The following is a 22,398-nucleotide window of genomic DNA, read 5'->3' on the forward strand; positions in this document are numbered from 1 at the left end:
TTAAAGCAATTGCTCTTCAGTTGTTTTCTGCTGCTATTTGGCTTGTGCGAGCAGTCGACAGCTGCACAGCTCCATCTCGCACAGGGTGAGGCAAAAATCCATTGATTACTTCATGGAGGAGTTGACGCGCAAACTTGCCAAGTGCATTAATGAACCCGGCTCCTTTTAACCATTTTGTTTGACCTCCTTCTTAACTGAAAATGCATTTGGAAAAAAATATCTGCTGTACATGCTTTGGATTAAATAAACATATATATATATATATATATATATATATATATATATATATATATATATATATATATATATATATATATATATATACACCCAGCCACAACCCATCTTCAATCCTCTAACTCAGGGAAGGAGGTTGTTCGCCAAAATCTGCTTCTAAATCTTTAGTGAGGCTGGGAAAAGCATGCATATATACTGCAATAAATAAATAGATAGATAGACAGACAGGCAGACAGACAGACAGATGGAGAGATAGATAGACAGACAGACAGACAGACGGATAGATAGATAGACAGACAGACGGAGAGATAGATAGATAGACAGACAGACTGACAGACAGACAGACAGACGGATAGATAGATAGATAGACAGACAGACAGACAGACAGACAGACAGATAGATAGATAGACAGATAGACAGACAGACAGACAGACAGACAGACAGACAGACAGATAGACAGACAGACAGACAGACAGACAGACAGACAGACAGACAGACAGATAGACAGACAGACAGACAGATAGATAGATAGATAGATAGATAGATAGACAGACAGACAGACAGACAGACAGACGGATAGATAGATAGATAGACAGACAGACAGACGGATAGATAGATAGATAGACAGACAGACAGACGGAGAGATAGATAGATAGACAGATAGACAGACAGACTGACAGACGGAGAGATAGATAGATAGACAGACAGACAGACAGACAGACGGAGAGATAGACAGACAGACAGACAGACAGACGGAGAGATAGATAGATAGATAGATAGATAGACATATAGATAGATAGATAGACAGACAGACAGACAGACAGACAGACAGACAGACAGACAGATAGACAGACAGACAGACAGATATATACCAATTAATTGCAGTATATATGCATGCTTTTCCCAGCCTCACAAAAGATTTAGAAGCAGAAGTCGCAGATGTTCACACCTATATTTGCATTTTCGAGTCGCTGCATTGTATCGTGAAAATGAGTCTCGGATGAAAAATGCACTGGCTAATTAAGAAACCACAGTCACCACTTTGTAAAAGTGAGACAAGTAATGTTCAAAGGGAAAAAAAAGAGGTGCAGGGGGGAAAAAAGTTATCCTGAGGCTGCTGTGAAAACTCCACATCTCAATATTTAAATGATTTTCAGAGCATCAGGAAGAATATTTTCAGGAATGTAACCCGCACGGTCGATGTCTAAAATGAAAAAAACTAAACTAAACATAATAACTACTTTCAGACCCATATACAGTATTCTAGAAATGCATTTCCATGGCCAAGAATGGTCCACAAGTAGCAGGTGAAAAAAAAATCTGTGGATGTCAGTTGGACATTTAAACATCTCAGTATCAATATCATTACACACAAACTCCCTGCTAGTGCTTTATGACGACTCTGTCAGAGATAGTTATGAGCAATTATTGGAAGCAGCTCTTCGTGAATTTATGGATGTCAAAGTCACTAAACTTGCAGTGAAGTAAAACAGATTCTCGTGTGCCGATTGGACGAATGCCATGTGAGCTTTCCATGTCTGTGATTGGTTGAGTCGCTGTCCTGACTGGGCACTTTTTCCAGTGCCCCACCAGCACTATGGAATGAACAGGAAGTTGCCTCCTCCAAAATACAATGATTGATATGAATAAAAGGGTGCTTTAAGTATGAGGTGTTTGGCAGAGCAACAACGCACACTATTTAGCACCTGCTGCCTGGTGTGATGTTTGAAGTGCCCCCTGTTGAACTTTAAATCTTCATCCTGCTCACCAAGTGTCACAATAAAGCTGTATTGGAATTTTTCCATCTCCAATGTATTTTGCTGTGGCTTGTTTTCCTTTAAGTAAAACTGGAAGGTGCCAGCTACGGTTGACAGTGACAGTGCTGGGTTTTTAGAAACAGCCATTTAGCAAGTTGAGTTTGGTTGTCATTTTGGCCCACAGAGAAGCCGCCACACCTTCCTCTCGTAAATCATCTGTTACTTTGCCAGAAATAAAAGTCAATGTCTCCCCCTTCATTCATTTGTTGTGGCGGCTGTGCTAGCCCTCCACTTTGGTTCAAGGTGAGCTACAATATGCAGTTGAAGAACCAGGAAGAGCAAATCCAATTGCAGTAACATTATCAAGAAGGAACCAGACTTGTAATGTGAATGCTCTAATGCTACAGCCTGGACCTGACGAGGCCTTTTAGTTCCACCGACTCCCGATACAGGAGTGCATAATAAATCAATAGCTTTCTCTTTTAAAAATGAAAGTAGAATGCAAGTGACTAAGCCGCAAATCCCCAGGGACTTCATAGCGCTCGGAGTGCCCGGCATGCTAAGTAAAATGTCCCCGTCCAATATTAAAATGTGTTTTCACAGGTTTGGTCTAACAAGCCTGCGAGGCGGGGGAGGGACGCTGGATCAGTGGGCTGCAGGACCAGAGATATTTGAAGCACAACTCTTGCTTTTGTTGCTGGCTTCCCTGCACATGGCCAGTACTTCCACTCCTATCATTCTTCATCCAAGATGTTCCCTGTCTCTCCTCACCATGAGACCAAACCATCTGAGTCAGGCTTCCCTAACTTTCTCTAACACTAGTCTACATTTCCGGTAAGTCAGAACCTCCAACATTAAAAGTCGGCTGGTCAACCAGCTGGCCAACTGTCATCTTTCTAGCCAATCGGAGCTCGCTAGCAGCGAGCAGCGACAGATGCGGCAGGAGAGTTTAAATCTCTGGTGAGTTGGAAACACAGTTCTGTCTTGTGAGTGTGAACGACCGGCTCTATGGTGTCAACATGCACAGTGGAGTGTCACTTCAAAGCTTCACCAGAGATGTTCCAGTGAGAAGCAGCCTTGGGAAGGAGACGATGAAGGAGATAAAGCTACGCCCCCAAAACAAGAGTCACTAAACTGGTGACTGATCATCAACCGACGCACCACTTCAAGAGCCTCACTGAAGACAGTATGATGAATAAAACGTATGTAATTTCATGCCATTGAAAAGCACATTTCAACCCTCTATAGGCAAGTGATCATTTAAATACTTCAGTCGACAGAAACTGGTGTGTCACTGCATGCTCTGTTGATGAATTGCTTTATAAATGTGTACATTTGCACGTGTTAAGTGCACACAAGCCTCTCAGTAAATCACCCCCGACTTCTCTCTGCTCTTCTAAATCCTCAAGTTGTCTTTTAACCGTTCTCTGTAGCTCTCTACCTGAACCTAAATTTAACGTGAGATTTTAAGTGCGTCCCCAGGAAACTTTAGAGTCCACACTTACACATGGTCAAAGGGACGAGTTTAATTGGCAAAGCTTTCCTCTGACCTTCTCCACTTGGGTCATATCTTTTCCTATTGACATTTCAAGCTCGTCCTTAATGACACACTGGACTCCACAGGTCCAGGTTCACTCATCGCGTTAACAGCTGTCACAGTGAATCACTCCGTCTTTTATATTTCAAATCAATTAATAGGCTAAAAAGCTTCTTTCCAGAACAGCTTTCTCAGACTTCTGGTCGGCGACAGAGAACTTTTATAACCACAATGTCAGAACGAGCATCCAACAGCGCAAAACAGTCATATCCGCCTAGACAGGGCAAATGTGCCAAAACTCCCACTGTGACATTTGCACACTCAATCGCACGCACACGAGGTGAGTAAGCTCAAAGCAACACAAGCGAGGCATTCACTCCCACCTAAGCACAACAGTTAAGCCACAAAACGTGGCTTCTGGACTCACACTCGGCCTTGGCACAGACCAGACTGGCCGATGGGTAGCTGAAAGAGCGCAGGATGGCCCCGATGGCCAAGCTGAGGTCCTCGTTGCTGGGATACAGAGTGACGGAGGCAAAGCGGAGGTACGGGAGGCGAGGAGTTTCCTCTGGCCCAATCTTCACATGAGGGATCTGTAGATGAGGAGTCCTGGGTTAGTGTGGCACACCAGAGAACGGACAATGATTTTCCTGCACAAGAAACGGATGCCAAATAAGCCGTGCTAATAATGCTATTACTTTAATTGACAGAGAGAGAAAGAAGGGTTCGCTGTTGGGCGAGATATGTATGTAGAGTCCATGACTCAATGATGTTTCTTTAAAACGGGAGATGAACATTTTTTATTCTGTTACTGTCCATGACTTTGATTGTGTCGTAGAAGTACAATATAAACAAAAAAATACAAGTAACATCCGACTTACGACCGGGATCGCGAGGGTTATAGTTACTACTGCAGTGGTTGATGGCTGTGTGAGAGTGAGATGCTGGGATACTGTGCTGCCGTAACTGTCCTACATGTCACCGGGCTGCTACGTGCTGCAGTGCCAGACATTGAATAAAAAATAAATAAAAAGCATCTACTGGCCATGGTCTCAAGTACGGGTGGACATAAGTCAAGTACAAGTCGGATGTTACTTGTAATGTTATTATATTCTAGTGATGGGCTGATGAGGCTTCATGAAACAGTGTTCCTTTTCAGGAGTTTTAAAATGATAAGTTCAAATCCAAAGACTTTAATGTAGACAGTGCCATCTAGATGCCTCTGAAAAGGATGACACTGTTTCATGAAGCCCATCACTTCGGTTCGCAATCTATATTCTGAGGGTCATGGATCATGTAGCATAAAAAAATCTGTGACATGTGTCACTCACACTCATTCCATCACTGCACTGCACCACAGTGATGGAATGTGTTCCAATCTCATCTCAGACAACCCTCCTGATCGCCACTGAGCGAAGAAAGAAGATAGTCGATTGAACAAGAAGTTAAAGTAAGTTTGCGGGGACACTTCCAGGATTATACTGTAATTTTAATGTCATGACAGTATTTGGCCATGCTTGTTACAGTTGAGCAAGTTACTTGGGTTACAGTGAGGCACTTTATTATTCATACTATTATTATTATCTAAAGCCTTTCACAACATCCCCTTTCCCATGCTCTTGCTTCCCTTAACCCGACTGTGTTTCACCGTCGCTACGGCCATAAACATTTTCGCTTTGAAGCAAAGTGTTCGCAGACAAACTTGAAACAAATGCTCCTCTGCTGATCTAGTCAGCACACAGGTTGCTGAACCACGTGCCTTATCCATCAACCCATAGTGTTCTGCATACCCATTCAAAAAGTAATACCTACAGGCCACAGAATCCCATTCAAGTGAGGAAATCTGTGAAGAACAAATGGTAAACCGCTACACTGTACAGAAGAGATGACTGGGATTGTCCCTCCTGGGGTTGTGCTATATGTATGTGTTAGCATTCTCTTGCAGCATTAGCAAGCTGTTATTTGCAGACTGTTCTCCTTCCAAGCTGTTCACTATTCAATTTGATAGCAACCTGCTGTCGCTGCCATCATCCTCAGATGTTTATTGACGGCACCAGTAGGTAACCAACCGCCACCAACAGGTCTGGAATCGGTAACAAAATGTCCGCCGCTGCTGCCTTTTCTCCTCTCGCTCGGTTTGAAAGCGCCATCTAGTAAACATGCAAATAGTCGCATGCTGGTATCGATTTTTACTTAATCTTGCCACTTGAGGAGGTTGTTTTGGGACTTGAACCTGTGTCGAACCCCAGAACAGGCCCAGAACCAGACGGAGGGCCAGGATTGGGAGCGTCTTCGGAGGCAGCTTTAATTGAAGCAGCTAACCCTCAGCAGATTTAAGGAGGAGTTAGTGAGATCAAATATGTAAAGGAGATTAAGGTGCGGCTTATCAGAGGAATATAAAACTTTCAAAATGGAGCAGAAAATATACACAGGAAACTCATGAAACCCAAAGATTCCAAATGCTTCACAAGACTTGGCGTTGATATGAAAAGGACAGCATGATATTCCTTTGTCTGTGTGTGTGTGCACGCGCGGGCGTCTGCTTACCTCTTTTTCTCCACATATGTGACTGACAGTGGAGCCAGAGGCGGGGCTGGAGGCGGGACCGATCACAGAGACGACGCCTTTGGGTAGAATCTGACACACTAGGAAGGAGAAGGAGAAGCAAACGCAGCAAATTCAGACAGACTCTTTCACTCGGCTTGATAGGTTCGGGAATACCGGGGCGAGGGGCGGGGTGGGGATGCTCAAATTTAAAAGTGCAGCAAAAACTCAGAGGACAAACTGTGATTGTTATTTAACCACTGATGCTTCAGTTGCAACAGATTCTGTCTCATTACGAGCTGATTTGTTTTGAGTGGAACGCTCCCTGGACAACAGCAGCGGAGCCACCGGGCGGCAGACCACCGTCGCTGCTTTTAGTGTTCCGCACAAACACATTCTTCAGAGTCACATGGACGCAGAGCGTGAGCCGCCATGATTCGCCGTTAAGCCAGGCCATTCTTTTCGGAACCCACTTGATGACTATTTGTCCATTAGCATGAAATCCTCATGATAATATCGCATTAAGGGAACAAGCCTTTCAAGTGAAATGGCTCTCCGGTTAGTTTATATTAGCATAACCTTTTATTGCTTCATTTGAAATTGACTTTGCCGCAATAAAGCACGGTAGTGGCAAAGACTTTTGTTTATTGAAGTGCTTCCTGATAACATGATGGCGGACTTTATTTTCCCAGACATTTAATCTCCTGCATGTTTTTCATTTATATCGTTTTAGTTTTGGGGGGAAGATTTTCAAAGATTTGTTCGGGCCACGATTTGTCAGGCTGTTGTCAGGCAGCCCAAACCTTAAGAATGGATTTCAGTAAAACGTTCAGGAACTGAGAACAGAGGAACCAGTGATTAAATTGATGGTATTCCCAAATGCATCTGCATCCCGGAGTCATTTGTCAGGAGAGAGCCACGGCGGTAGAAGCCCGCGCCACATTGCGTTCAGGACATTTTACAGAAGAGTAGAAAACATGACTTCATACTGTTAAACACCATTATACGTGTATTGCGATGCCTAATATGTTCCGTCACTGATGGCTTCGGGTTGCTTGAGCACTCAAACATTCCGACACCACTTGAATGCACTGCTGTCGTAGTGGAGAACAACTGCCTGAACTCACATCATGGCGGATGAACTACTGACATGACTGAGGCTTTTTGGGGCTCTGGGACAATGTAGGTTTGTTTCCGTGAAACACAACAAGCAAAGTGAATCAGCCCTCAGTTCTGCTGGGTTTAGAGGCAAACTTTAGTTTCCTCCCCTTGTCCAAAAATTTGTGTTTGGTGAGCCAAAGTGCAATAGACTGATGTGACCATCTGGCATGGGCTCGTCCCTTGAACTAAAGCATGTGTCAAACTCAAAGACTGGGGGCCAAATCCGGCCAGCCAAGTCATTTCATTGGCCCGCAAGATGTTGGCAGTTGTGAATTTGATTATGATAGGAAACTGGATGAATGTTTGTGCTTCATGATCTCCTGTCACCTGAAACAGACAAAATCATCTCAATGAATGGGCAGTTTTTATAGTCCGCATCACCCATTCAAATAGGCTCCTACGATGCCTCCCAGATGGAGGAGGTGGCATCGATCAAACCACGCCAGTTTCATTTTGCTGCAAGGAATTTTTCTTTGCAAAACACATGCTTTCTGGCTTTCATGGCTCTGGAATATATTCTCATAAAACATACTGTAATGGGCTGGATTCATTGTTGTGTATTGGGATTTTCTAGTTTGCACAGGACTTTGAAGGCATCGTGCGACTCTTGGTAGGTTGGCTGTCAAGAGTGGGTGTGTGTTCTGGCTCGGGTGGAGGTGGTGTTTTGGATGGGGCTACGTACGAGTTTGAAGAATAAAGAAAGAAAGTCTACTGAATCCAGCACGATGCACGTGAAACAGCTACAATGCATCACCGGATTAGAGGCGTCCGCTCAATTATGGTGATGTATGAAAAACATTTTGGTCACTGAAGCCAATGGCTAAATGAGGTAGCATACGTGGCATGAAAGACGGCCAGGGAGCTTTGAACACCCGCTCCCAACCCCAACATAGACACAAGAAAAGGGATGGTTATAGCACTTAGAAGTAACTAGGAGGCCCTCGGGGACAGCAGACTTTGGTACAGCCCACTGGCCCGTAAGAATGTAGTCTGAAAACCAACCATTCAATGAGATGAATGTATCCGTGTGGGTGCCGGTGGTGAAGGACGCTCGCCACATAGAAGCCTTTTGCAATAATATAAAAAAGGTTGGTGACTGATCGATTTTATTTTGTCCTGTGAATAGGTCTTGAAACTTGGCCCCTTGAATTGGACACCGCAGCCTTAGAGGTATAAAGTGTCAGGAAACGACTAAATAAATGGATAAAATAAATAGATTCTTTTCCCTGCTATTAATAACATTTCAGCCACAGCATGGGGCAGAGGAGGACTGCATTGTAAATGTACTCCTGCTCTGCTGCCAGTGTGTCACCGACAAAGGAGAAAAGTGTCGGGAAAGAAACCGCAACATATCAGATATGTTCTGAACGGAGCTGGCAGGAATGAGTAGTTGGAAGCTAACTATTTCACAGCAGCGTTCAGAGATGACACAGCGGATTATAATTCCGTTTTGAGGAGAGGAAGTGAGCCAGGCGGAGCAAAAGCAGGACTGCAAAGGTCGCGTCAATGAAATAAATCTATTCCGGGTTCTTTACGGAGGAAGACTGGCCGCAGATGGTCAGCTGCACTGGATCTGACCTGCTGAAACGCCGCCGTGATTTTTATTCATATCAGAGGCTTTATCCACAACTCGTTTGTGAACGCAGCATGACTAACAGCTACGATGAGAGATTAGACTTTCTAATGTTTTCTCATAAATGATGCAACCGCTATTTCAGTTACTGATGAGTCCCATATTGCTGCGGCACGACCAACCCGGAGAAATTCAGGCAGAGTTGGATGAGTGTGCCATTCAGGACAAGTTAAGGACGAAAGCCTCACTATTGTTTTACTGAAACCTTCTTGATCGCACCGGATTTACTTTCTTTAAACTACTTTTTTGGCTTCAAATATATTGAGTCAGCTCAAACCCAACACTAATTTTATTGCACCAAAACTAGATCGCCTCCAAACTATGTCAATTTCACGGCTGGAAAAGAAGTGGAAACAAGACGAGAAAGCGGATGAATGTTGGTGCTCGGAGGAACGAGTGTCTCTTGTGTTATGTGGTGGAGCTGGAGGTGAAGGAGTGCAATTTATGAACACCAACCGCAGGGACGTTTAAGCTATAACAATCTGTTCAGACTCCTATTTCCTGGCTCCTCAGTAAGTAAACACATAACTTGCACTGCTAAAATCTGGCCCCCTGACTGAGCTGGACCCTACCTTGATGCCCCAAAAAGACATGGTGATCATACTTCAAATGCTATCAGGAGGATATCAGAGGATCAACAGTGGCATTACCTTGATCTGACTAGCTTAATCACGAGAATATTAACCTAAGAAAGCAGAGATAAAATAAGGACGGCTGAGAGGCATGGAGGCTCTGGCCTGCATTTACCCTGCCCACATGAGGTCAGTGTGAAACCAGGCAACAGAAATGTTCAATGACAGATCTGACACGGCTCCTAACAGCTATTAATAAATGCATTGAGCTGATAATAAACGTTCAAAATTAGTACACAGAGATCAAGTCAGGCAGGTCACATGGTTTGGAAACATGGAGAGGAGAGGGGAGACATAGTGGATGAAGAAGGTTGGAAATGGAGAGAGGTAACCAGTGAGGTTGGTGAGTGCAGTTAACAAGGGCATCGAGAGGGCAGGGGTGACTAGAGAGGACATGTGCACATATTTGTGTCACGAAATACGTTTATTGATCATCTTTAATTTGTTGCTTTGTACAATTTTGTACCATTGTGATGGATTTTTTTTTTTTTATGAAACGCATTTTACAGACTTATTTATTGCTAATTTGAAGGACCATTTACACTCCCTTTACGTACGAAATTGTTTCAAACAATGTCACTGATCTTTTATGTCCACCAGGGGGAGCAGCCCAGACTCAAAAGTTTATGATAACAAACTTCAAAAGAAACATGGCGAATGTGGAAGAAGTATTGATGATGTACCTCTTGCACTAGAGGAAAATGGAGGCAGCGTTGTAGGAGGCGCTGTGAGGCTGTTAACTATATTGCGACTGGAGGACGGAGAATTTCAGCCATTATTATGTCCTTATCATGTCTTATTCAAGCTACGTATTGAGTAGTAACTGCAACACTGCCCCCACAGTTTCCGGTGACACTGTTCCGATTTGTCCGTAGTGGAAATCCGGACACATGAACACAAAGCACGGACAGAACACTCCATCTGTATTGGGATCCGTACAAAACGTTGAGCATAAATGGGCCTCAAGACTCTCCTTTCCCTCTTTATCCTGAGCCAAAAACGAGCAGCTCGGGTGGTTAGAAGTGGTTCTGAGGTTCAGCTGATCAATGTAAATGTTCCTTTAATGAGATTAATTGGTAGATTTGTGTTCAAGGAGCGAGTCACTGTCACTTAATTCTGTAAATAACCAAGTGATATAATCAGTGGAGCATGAGGAAGAAAGATGGCTGCGCCGGGCAATTTTCTCCCCAACAATTTCAGGAGATAAAAATGTATCCGTGAGACAGCCGGATCTATCCAACACTGTTCTGGATCAGTATCACTCTTCCCCACAGAAAAAAGCTCAGGTGTAGGTTAGAATGGAACTGCACTGCCTGCCATTATGTGAGCAGGGTGAAGTGCTCTGTGTGCATCGAAAAAGCCCCGACACACACTACTTACCGGGACAGGAATGGAAGGCACCATCAATGTTTCACTTACACCTGGCCTTTTCCTATAGCCAGATGTCAAAAAAGCTTGAGAGAAAAATGTGTATTGACCTGCTCCGAGTGTTGAGGAGGATCTGATCGATATCAGCAGCTCACTCACGTCAGATAAACACACGTTATATGGAGCGATAAAATGGTTTGGCCTGGTGTCGGTCAGCTGGTGGGCAAAACTGACCTTATTTTAAATGTGGGCTTTGTTTTAAAGGTGGCGATGAAAGATCAAGATTGATAAAATCACCGTTTGCCTCCTGCTTTATTCAGACATACATTATAAATGAGTAACTTATACCTCACGCAAAAACAAACTCGGAAAATTGACTGAAATAAAAACTGATGTATCAGCAACAGCTGATACTCAGCACAGAAATGATGATGATGATGATGATGAACAAGTGTGTGTGTGTGTGTAGTTGTTTAATCTGTCTTGTGGGGACCAACTCTTGACAAAAACACACCAAATGCTTTTCTAGGAAAATGGTTTCGATATCATCACTATAATTAATATTAAGAGCATCTTTCCCATCCATAATCTCACAGTTGGCTAACTTTTCAGCGGCAATTTGTTTTCCCTGGGACAGGCCGAGTTGACACATTCCACACAGTCATTTATCTCCTTTCTCACGCCATCAATCGCGGTGTCAAATCTCCAGTGAAGAAGGAGAGAGAGAGCCACCTGTGTTGCTTCCTAGTCCACGAGGTGTTTCCTCCTCCATAACCACTTCCTTCTCACCACTCAGGCAGTATTCCGTTAGCCTTGGCACCATGAAAAGGAGTTTTTAAGAAATTATTTCAGGAGTTGCTACATTAGAAATAGCAGAATTGAATTTGTATTCCATCGTGGCACTTAGTGCAATGGAGAAAACATGATCTGAAACTGGAATATAGAGGCTCAAAACTTTTATTTAATAATATTAATATTAGACTTTTCAGCCTGCATGTGAATATGGCCACGGTTGTTTTAAAAAAATGTGAGTGTACGTGCTCCTCAGACAGACACGATGTAAGATGCTGCGATCCAAAGGCCCCCACCCCCCCACAACTCGCCACCAAAAAAAACCTGCCCTGAGCCAACAAGCATGTCAGAGTCTCCTGCCCATCGGTCAAGGACATTAACACACGCCTGCAACGGAAACGTGCACATATGCACACAAGTCTCGTGCACATGTGGCCGGTGGCTGGTGGCTGGGTCGGCGACCTAGCGGAATATTCGCAGAGAGTCTCCAGCTGCATTTCTTTGGCCTGAACCGCTTATTATTATTTGATGATTTGTTTTGGTAGTGGACGCAGGCGGCTGTTACTGTCCAGCGTTTTTATTAAGGCTGGCGGTGCGGCTATTACTGGTCTCTAGTGAAGCACAAACCTATCAGAGCAAGCCCACACTTATTGCTAACCACAAGGAAGTGACACATTTCGTGACGGTCAGTCATGATTAATTAAAAAAGCATTTTATACGAGTTAACTTGGCTCCCTGCTGCATCCTCATGTTTTTAACCTGATTCCCACAAGCTCTTATAGACCCCATAAAAGCCAGGTTTGGCAGCAGTGCCTCGGTCTTGACAGGCAACATTTACTTCCACACACAGATCATGTGCTTTCACACTGCAAATGATGCTGTTCTTCACAAGATAAAAGATTAGATTCAGAAGTGTGAGGTAATTCATCTCATTTTAAGCATGGATTTCTTATTTCTGGTTTTTGAATTTGCACAGAAATCTCATCTCGAGCATAACCTAATATTATTTCCTACAACAGACAGGAAGTCTTAAAATGAGGTTATGATATTTTACATCGCTGCCCCTGTCTCATCAAAATAAAACTTGTTGCTTCATTCAAGTGTCTGTTATTTCTCTTTGTTCCAAGCATGTCGAGATCCAGCCGCATCACAACTTAACACCAAATGCTTGATGCCTAAATTTAGTAGCGATCCAGGCTACCTCTGGAGCAAAGGATTACGGGAGCAGAGTTGAGGTGCAAGGTCTGTCTTCTTCTTATTTGGGATGTTTGTGTGTTGAGTGTTAATGCTTGCCTTTCTTACAAATAAAGTTAGCACAGTAAGTTTGTCGGATATGTGTGGACAGGACCTGTGTTCTGCCGAAATTGAGTGTTTTATCTTGTTTTTTTGCAGTATGCTTATTGAAAAATACTTATTTTATGATGAATTTAAATGTACTTTAAACTAAACTAACCTGACATTTCCCCTTATTCATTAGCTTGTTTCTAGTCTTGATACAGAGACTCATTTTAAATAATATATATAAGCTAGAATTCAGCATATGATGTGTTACAGGTTACACAGAATTCTTATTTCTAGTCCTGAGCTCTTCTTTCAAGAGGACTTAAAAATATTTCAATGCATGGACAGACAATTTCACTTGTGTGTGCTTGATATCAGTGTTAAAATACAAAATTTTTGCAGTGTACTCACTGGTGTCAGTAGTGTCATACTGGGAATCCTTTTGCAACTCGTAGATGTCCACTTCCACTCGAGCCCGGGCCGGACTCTCCATCATGCTGTTGATGTTCTCCCGGGCCAGAGCCAGCGCCAGCCGCTCGCCACGCCCACACACAGACTGGTCATCCAGGATCGCCGCTGGAGGGAGGGAGAGGTGAAGAGGAAGCAGGAGATGTGAAGAACTATAAAGGTAAAACATTGCGTAAGAATATTTTACGGTTTGTGTGTGGGCGGAGGTGAGCTTGGAAATGAAAGAGGAGCCAAGAAATGTATCACAACTATTGACTGAGGAAGTAAAATGAGACGGCCCCGCTCAAAATAGCCGGATCACCGAGGGACATGAAAAATGGTAGAAAAGAAAACTACGATTTGCTGACATATTTGGAGTGAGGGCTGCTCAGGAATAATGCTTTTAGCGGCAGATGAAACCTGTTCCTCGAACACATTTTCCTGGTCATTTGAGGAACCATGTCTTTCCAGATTCCTATGCTGATCTTTAAACATGAATCCTCAGAGGAGAGCGGCCTTGTGTTGCCCAACACATTCTGTGCTACCTAAGACTATCCTTGTGTCACGAACCCCCTCTGTTTTGTCAATTTGGTTTGGACTGCTTCCTGCTCCCGACTTTCTCTCCGCCTCTCTTCCTGGACTGGGGGTCTTTTTTCCCACCACACACACACACACCTGAAGCCAATTCTGCAATCATCCCCGCATTCGTCTAGACATTCTGAATGATTCATCTCCGGACCATGGATATTTTTGCCATGTGCTTTGCGTTTGTGAGTTTTACTGACTGATCTCCTTTGTTTTTCCCAGCGTGCCTGTGACCCTGGTTCCTCTTCCCCCACAATCCTGTGGACCTGTTTCGCATTGCTGGACTTGCTACACGCTCATGGATGCTTGCTATACCATTCAACTGGTTCTATTTGTGGTTTTTGGACTCTGTCGCCATCTCGCATTGTGATTTAGAATTGCCTTTGTTTCTCCTACCTCCTTTGTTAGTTCCTAGTAAAGTGTTTCTGTTTGTATTTTCATATTTTTGACTCCTTCTATACTGAGAATTAATATTAGAAGTGAGCTCAGTTAAACTGCTGAACTCAATCTCCAGTCCCTGTCTGCATGTGGGTCTCCCGACTACATTCCTTACATCTTGTTTCCTACTTGTTGCTAATGTTCTAGTGCCTCCTGACTGGGACGGATAATTTGCAGCTCCATCAGAGAATTAACACTTTATTCTGTAAGGGCTGAAAAATCTCTCTCGACTGCTTAGAATGGCCAAAAAAATGAACAAATGGTGACTTGTAGCAGCATGTTGAATGTGCCACATGGATGTTTATTTATCCCTTGTGAGAGTAACTTGTGATAAATGTTCCCGCATCTAAATATCAACTTTTTTTGTTATGTTCAGCCAGTGCGTCTCTTATTTTCTGTTGCGCCCCCCTCAGGAAAAAGTAAAGGTTTCACGCCCCCCAACTCTCCGCCGCCTCTGTAAATAGCATCACTCCGCACCCCCCAGCGGGAGCCCGCCCCACTATTGGAGAAGGACTGTGTTAAGCTCCGAAACATATCATCTCTGAACGACAAGCAATTTCCATGATGGTGCGGTATGGACAAGCTCAACACAACCTATCTAGCTACCAAAAAGTGAGCGCTTGTCTACTTGAAACAGCGGCTCCTACCAGGATTTGAGTGCTGTCATCTGCCTTCAGTGACATCACATGTCAGTCATAGCCAGAGGAGGTAAACGTTCAGTGGAGATATGTACTGTAAAGCTCCTGTGGGGCATAAATCCTGATTCCAACATGAAAAATTGTACTTTTTTTTTGTCATAATCAGATTTGTGGTTGTTTGCTGGAAATTCCAGATAGATCTTTACATGGGAATCTCGTAAAAAAAAAAAAAAAAAAAATTATGTGTACTACGACAGTGAATCATCCTACAGTACTATGTCTCAACACGTCAGGTCACAGTTTAGATTCTTATAAATGCACACTGGAACATTTTTAGTGGCAGCTCCAGGACAAGTTTAATGGGGGGCAGTAGGTCAACCCGACTTTATTGCCAACTAAAACATCAATATAATTTGCATATGGATGAAATGATTAAACTTGGGTCACGAGTCACGGTGGACCAATGGGAAGCAGCGCCAAGACAAACAAGCACTGATGTAAAACAGGATTTTAAACAGGTGTCACTGTTATTTTATTCATGTACTGAGCATAGCATGGCCATCTGAGGGCAGCATTTAAACAGTGTTTTCCAGGGCACAGTAAAAGTTGCTTTACTTTCAAGCCGCATCGATTGAGGGCTGACTGCAGCCTCTACTCCCAATTGTGAGTCCAAATTTCATTATCTGATTCCCTCCCTGATACCAGGAACTTCTCCTGACAATAACATGTCTGCGCGACTTAATTCAATTACCATTGCCTTTTCATTTAGCGGTAAAGATCGGGCGTGATAAGATAGCATACGTTATTAATACATGTCTGAACTAATGTTAGCTGCGTTTGCAGATTGTGATCAAATTAATTCTCCTCCTCCCTGCTGACTGAGTGATAAAGACAATTACAGTTTCCCTCGGCGTCTTAATACGCCCTGCAGTGAACGCACAAAACGATCCCAAACAAATGTTTGTTTCCGGGAAGAAGGTGACTCGCACTGGGGGGGAGGATTTGTCCAACTTTAAAGGACGAGGTTCATGGCAAAAGCATTAGATTTTCTCATAAGGTGTGTGTGTGTGTGTGTGTGTGTGTGTGTGTGTGTGTGTGTGTGTGTGTGTGTGTGTGTGTGTGTGTGTGTGTGTGTGTGTGTGTGTGAGAGAGAGAGACGCCTTTAATCTACGGTTACAAACTGTTGGTGTCGACTCAACAGGTGGTATCAATGTGTGTTTCACTCTGAACCAGAGCAGCGAGTAAGACAGACAACATGAAGTGATGTTGGTGGTGGACAAGTATTAGTTCAGAAATGATACTGTAGGCTCTTATTTATATCCAGATATCGGTGTCACAGATTCAGTTTCCACTGGAATCACATTGCAAGAGGAAATCATTGGTTTCCTCCCAACATCAGAAACACACTCCGATGTTTGGTTGCTCCAGTCAGGGAGGTGGAAATGATCCCCTGCAAGTAAAGTCAGAGTTCTCCCTGTTTTACTCTGGATTTCTCACACCTGGCCCTTTCGTTCATTGAGGTCACAACATCCATTCTAGCCTCCCTACCTACCAAGCTTAGCAAACCAGCGCTCATTTGTCTGACCTGTTGACACTCTCATCTGCCTCGAACCTGATCAGATAGCTCCGCCTGTTGTTACCCCGACTGCCAGTGACCTCGATTCTGGGAACCGTATTTCCCCTTGGACCTGTTTGCCAGTCAGCTTGATCTTCAGGTTGTGCGCCACGCGATGTTTAATTCAACTCCTGTGAGTGAGTCTTGAGCAGTGAAGCCTCTCTCCTCCCTCGGGAGCCTTACAGTGGCTCTCAATAATCAGAGACAGGACGCGAAATTGCCAGACTGTTTTAAACACTTGAGGCAAAGACGAGGTCCGCACTTCGAGGAAGCGTTTCAAGAACCTTTAAAGGGGCCCAATCGTGAAGCTTTGGGCTTCAGAAAAGACGTTCATGGAACACACTCCAAGGTCCATGACCAGGTGAACTGTAAAAACAAAATGTTCTATTTCTAGTTTTTACAGTTCAGCACATCATCCACCCAATGAGCCTCCGGTGTTCAGTCCGGGTGACGTCAACATCAGAAGTCATGAATTGGGGAAGAACTACTACTGGTCCTGTGACTTGTACTAAGGTGGGACTTGTATATCTTTAAAAATGTCCCAGGTGAGAGCGGCTGCAGATGGTTAACATTTATTTACTTCTCATGATCTAAAGCTTGCATTTTTAGCCATGCTTCCTTATTTCTCAGTGGGCTAGCTTCTGGGTTACGTTCCGGGTCACAGGTCAAGCCAGGAGCAATAAATACAAATGACTTGGCTGGTAAATGTCCTCTGTAAATGTTATTCACAGTCCAGTGTGACTGTTTTCCTTCTTCTTGATGCATCTTTTGACTGGTGCGACTTGTACTCCGGAGCGACTTATAGAACGTTCCGAGATTCAGAAATGTAAAACTTCAACTTAATAATAAAACAGGTGGGAGGAGTGACCAGAGCTGGGGGTATAGAACCACAGGGGGGCGCTACAGTACAGACAGCGGTGTGCCCAAACTACAGTCTGCAGTCAAACACCACCACGTTCTGAGCGAGTTTGACCGTGCAGATTTCTCATGTGACTGAACAGGCAATATCGATTAAAATCGGCAATATTAGATGGATAAAATAAAGATACAAACGTCAGCGTGGACAAAGACGCTCAGTGTATCCGACAGCAGCTCAACCAAGACCGGAGAATTGCAGCCCTCAAACCATTCACCCCCTCTGACTGGTGCTAACCAAGGATTAAACATTTCTCACAGTCGACGAAGGCAGGTTTAAATTGTACACGGCAAAAACAACCACTTTTGCCAAAAGAAAAAAAGAGTTATGGAGCTTTCTAAATATGAGTTAAGAAGCTTTCACTTGACTGGGATTAACCCCGAGCAGGTTTATTGATAATTCAGCAGTAATAAATGGCAACTCATCCTGGAAAGTCGAATGTTAGGACCGTCACTTTTTGACAAACCCACAATAACAGTCATTATACGAGCGCTAAAAGAGGTGTCACTCACCCATGCGAACGGAGGAGAGCAGAGGGGTTTGACTGAGGGAGCGTGGCGGCATGGTGACTAGCAGGAAGGAGAGGACGTGTATCGACAGCAGCAGTGCTGGCAGAGCCGGCATCTTCTACTGCTCCTCATGGAGAACGGTCTGCTGGCTGCCTGTACCACCACCTGCAGGAGCAGAAGACACAAAGCTTGTTACTGGACACGTCGATGGCTTCCTTCTGACAGTCAGCTGATCAAGAGTTGTCAGAAGGCTGCACGTGTTTGAGGAGCACCTGAAAGGTTGACAAGACAAAGAGCAGATTTAAGCGAGCTATGAAGATGTTCTCTGTCATGTCGGCGGCATAAAGCTTCCCAGTTTTATGAGACAGCACATCTCTATTCTGGTCTCCGGTGGAAACACAGCCGTTTAGAAATGACAGGAATCCGCCTTGAAATATCTCTGGAGGCATTTGAGAGGCAACGCTGGGAGGACTGGCACTCACAAGGGGGATGTACTAAACCGTCTCCTGCGGTCCTGACTCAGATACCTGCGATTAACACCTGGGACACGCTTCAGTAGCAGTGTTTAATGAGCAAGCCGTATCCATCACCGCGTGACTTCATCAGGAAGCCGCCAGGGTCGCGCCAGCCTCGCTGTTTGCTTTACCAACTCGTGATATCATATTCCTGATAACAACGTCATTTGACTGCGTAAGATGAAGCAGGCCATCTAAGTACAGTCATGAATATGGAATACGGGTTGATGAAACGGCAGAATTCAGCTCAGAACATTGAATTTCTGGCCCAGATCGTGTCACATTTGAGATGGTAGGTCGGGTTAACCACACCAAGAGACTGCTGTCTTTTCAAATGGTGAAATCTGTGAGTCGAAAAAAAACCCAAAGTTTGATGTCAAGGTATTGTTTGCAAGTGAGGGACCAGTGGGATTTCACAGACCACGCATGAGGAATGTACAAAGGACCACTCATCTTGGTGGCGATGAAACACACCCACACACATCTGCACATGTTTTCAGCGCCAACAGACATACGACCACTACAAAGCTCACCAAATGAGGCAGCTGAGCTCCATCACTTGGAGTGACAAAGCTTCGCTCTGACTGACAACCTGACGGGGCATTGTCTAGGGACGGCGAGATGAAAGGATGGACGAGTACAGAAGAGAAACGGAGGTTGGGTGATGTCGAGATGAGGATGGTGGGCGGTGGGTGGACGGCGGCGGCGGCGGCGGGGGGGTTGGACTGTTGACCTGTAAATGTTTCCAACAACCGATCTGAGCTTTAGTCATGTCTGACAGACAGCTGAACGAGTCAGTTCATGACCTCCAATTGACCCAAGTGGCTCTACACAAGGGAGCGGTAGAGAGCTGACCTTTGACCCTGACAGCGGTCTGCGGGGGTGGACGTGAGTGTACATCAAAGATGCAGATGAATTGTGTTGTTAGCCGGTGCGGCCATCCAGCGTCCCCGTCTCCCGCTCTCCTCGTTTCTCCATCCAGGCATTTTAAAATTCATTTTCTTGTGTTTTCGACCCGGAGTTTGCCTTTGATGTCTAAACCTGCCGCAGCTTTGATCCGCTCTTTACATCTCACAAACAGAGCTCGCTGCTTTTCTTCTCCGTTTCTTCCCACTCTTCACAATTACTGACCCCCTGCTCCTGCCGCGTAACTTCATGTCGCTCTCTCTTTTGAGTTTGTCTCGTGTGTCAAAGCATCGGCAAGTGTTTGTGTGCCGACGCGTTTGTATTACTAATGACGTGCACCATAGTGTGCAGATGGCGCTGATGCTCCCGTTATCCTGAAAAGGCTCTGAGTGAATAGCAACAAGGCTCCATCCCAGCCCATCTGCATGTGCAACAGTCGCACAGGCGCGCAGTGGGTGCAATGTTTTCCCCAATTTTTCCAATCTATCAGTGTTTAAACACAGCGTGAACAAAGAGACATATTCACGACATCAGAGCGCCAAACATTCCGTCGTGCCGTCACTCTTCTGTTTGCAAAGAAAAGCTGCACACAGCAGCTGATGATCCAGGAAACAGTCTCGACTTGGGTAGACTGAGGAAACGGGGACAATTTTTAAGAGAAGGGAAAACGCCACATGAAGGATGTAGAGGGGGGGTGAGCCATTTGACTTTCTCAATTGTCAACAACGTTACGAGGACAGTTGCAAGAAGCCCTGAAAACAATTCTATAAAAAGCGTGATAGAATTTGATATTATTTCTTATTTGGAGAAAGAAAATAAAACAACATAAAACAGTGAAAACTGTATTTTTGTTACAAAAATATAACAAGAGTGACATCCAATCACCTGTCAATATAAGTTTGTTTATATATATATATATATATATTTATGTATTTAACTTGGCATCTATATTTTAGACCTTGAATTTGTCAATCAATTTTATGAATTATTATTGTTATTATTTACATCTTTTTTCCCCGCCTCCCTCGTGTGCGAGTTCAGTCATTGGTGTACCACAGAACCCAGTTATCTCATTAAATTCCTGGTTAGATTAGAATTTTCATTATTTTTATTTTTAGAAAAGGGTCAGACAAACGTATTCCTCATTTGAAATTGTTAATTTAAAAAAAATGGACAAAAAATTATGAATAATAATAACAATAATTTGCCGCACACTAAATGGCTAAATAATTTTGATGTGAATCAAAATACATGAGCGACACAAGCATTCACAAATAAACCCAAACTGGAGTAGCATTGTATTTTCCACTAAAATGGATTTTTGATATATTTTGCCATGAATGAATGCAACAATGATGACAGGACTCCAGAACAGGAAGCATCAACTGGAAGTAGAAACAACATCTGTTCTCAGTCATCTAAAGGGTCGTATCTTAATGTGATCAGAAGAGATTCTTAGTAGTCATTTCAACTGTTGTTCAAGTGTCATTTGACGACATCCTGACATTCTACATGCTGACACAGTGACTCCTGACAAGTGAAGGCTGCGAGCATGCAAATAAGCAGTTGATGGTTACACAGGAATACACAGGGAAAATGCATGTTTCTACACACCTTTCAAGAGTGACAGTCAGTCTTTGAAGGCCTCATATTGTTAGTCTCTTTTGAAAGACACCTTGTACTCATGTTCTCCAACACACTTGTGGAATGGTGCCACAGATGTGTGAGAAATAAAACAGGTTCCTGACTGGCTCTATGAATGAAAACAAACCCTAACTGAACACCTCAGGTGAAATGGAGAGGGAACTTTGCAAGGATTTACTTATCATTTCTCAGTACGGATCTATTACTGCGAGCAAACCATCCCACCCGTCATTTACTTATTCACTTGCTTGGGTGTAATATTCAGGGTCTAATTTAATGGATGCCATCTTCACATCAATGAACAGGCGTATCCAATTCATGGCCAAATTCTTGAGGTTTTTCTCTGCGATTAAACTTGGTGAGTTACAGCAAATCCAATAAATGTTAGGTCTGAGTGGCCTACAACGTGAACTGTATTTTTGGTTTGGGCCATCTGCGACTGCTTCTCACATTCCTTCTAGTCTGCCTCTTACGTCGTGTTTTTAAACATCAAGTGCTTCAGTCTGGCACGGAGGGAAGACATCTGCTCGTACACAGGTCTTACGAGAAACCTCGGAAGTGGCCCAGGCAGTAGGATTTCTGCGTAGCAGGTAAAAACACAGGTCTTTAAAAATAAACCCACGGTAGCAACGCCATCCCACTCGCTGCACATTATTCAACCCACAGTGTTTAAAAGTGTTGCTACCTGTCTATGATGAATCTTCCAATGGCCTTTTTATCTTTAACAAGGAAATAGTGGTTCCTGTTTAGGTATTTTAGCATCACTCCCTTTTTTGCCACTATTTATACTCTCAGATCTATGGAAGAGGATGAGGGCTAGTGAAGGAAATAAAAGAATTGGCAGAATTCTGACTTTAACCTCAGAATTGAAGTCAAAATTCTGACTTCAATCTCAGAATTCTGACTTTAAACTGAGAATTCTGACTTTAATCTCAGAATTCTGACTTAATTCTCAGAATTGAAGTCAACTTTAATCTCAGAATTCTGACTTTGATCTCAGAATTCTGACTTTATTCTGAGAATTCTGACTTTCAACTGAGAATTCTGACTTTAATCTCAGAATTCTGACTTAATTCTCAGAATTGAAGTCAACTTTAATCTCAGAATTCTGACTTTGATCTCAGAATTCTGACTTTAAATTGAGAATTCTGACTTAAATCTCAGAATTCTTTAAGTCAGACTTTAAAGCCAGAAGTCTGCCAAATATTTTTTTCTTCACTGGCCCTAATCCTCTTCTGTACACATC

The 22,398-nt window shown here is 43.6% G+C and overlaps 1 protein-coding gene across 6 annotated transcripts in view; it reads right to left on the reverse strand.

Moving 5' to 3' along the window:
- Nucleotides 1-22,398, reverse strand: part of grik5 (glutamate receptor, ionotropic, kainate 5) — a 148,853-nt gene that overhangs the window by 46,868 nt on the left and 79,587 nt on the right. For all 6 annotated transcript variants that reach the window (XM_053880176.1, XM_053880175.1, XM_053880171.1 and 3 more), the window contains 4 exons: nucleotides 18,091-18,252; nucleotides 13,351-13,515; nucleotides 6,076-6,173; nucleotides 3,956-4,121 (listed from right to left, as the gene is read on the reverse strand). In XM_053880176.1, coding sequence (XP_053736151.1) covers nucleotides 3,956-4,121; nucleotides 6,076-6,173; nucleotides 13,351-13,515; nucleotides 18,091-18,202 — 541 coding nt within the window. In that variant the 5' untranslated portion in view covers nucleotides 18,203-18,252. The remainder of the gene's footprint in view (nucleotides 1-3,955; nucleotides 4,122-6,075; nucleotides 6,174-13,350; nucleotides 13,516-18,090; nucleotides 18,253-22,398) is intronic.

Source organism: Synchiropus splendidus, chromosome 12 (assembly GCF_027744825.2).
Source record: "Synchiropus splendidus isolate RoL2022-P1 chromosome 12, RoL_Sspl_1.0, whole genome shotgun sequence".
Classification (NCBI taxonomy): Eukaryota; Metazoa; Chordata; class Actinopteri; order Syngnathiformes; family Callionymidae; genus Synchiropus; species Synchiropus splendidus.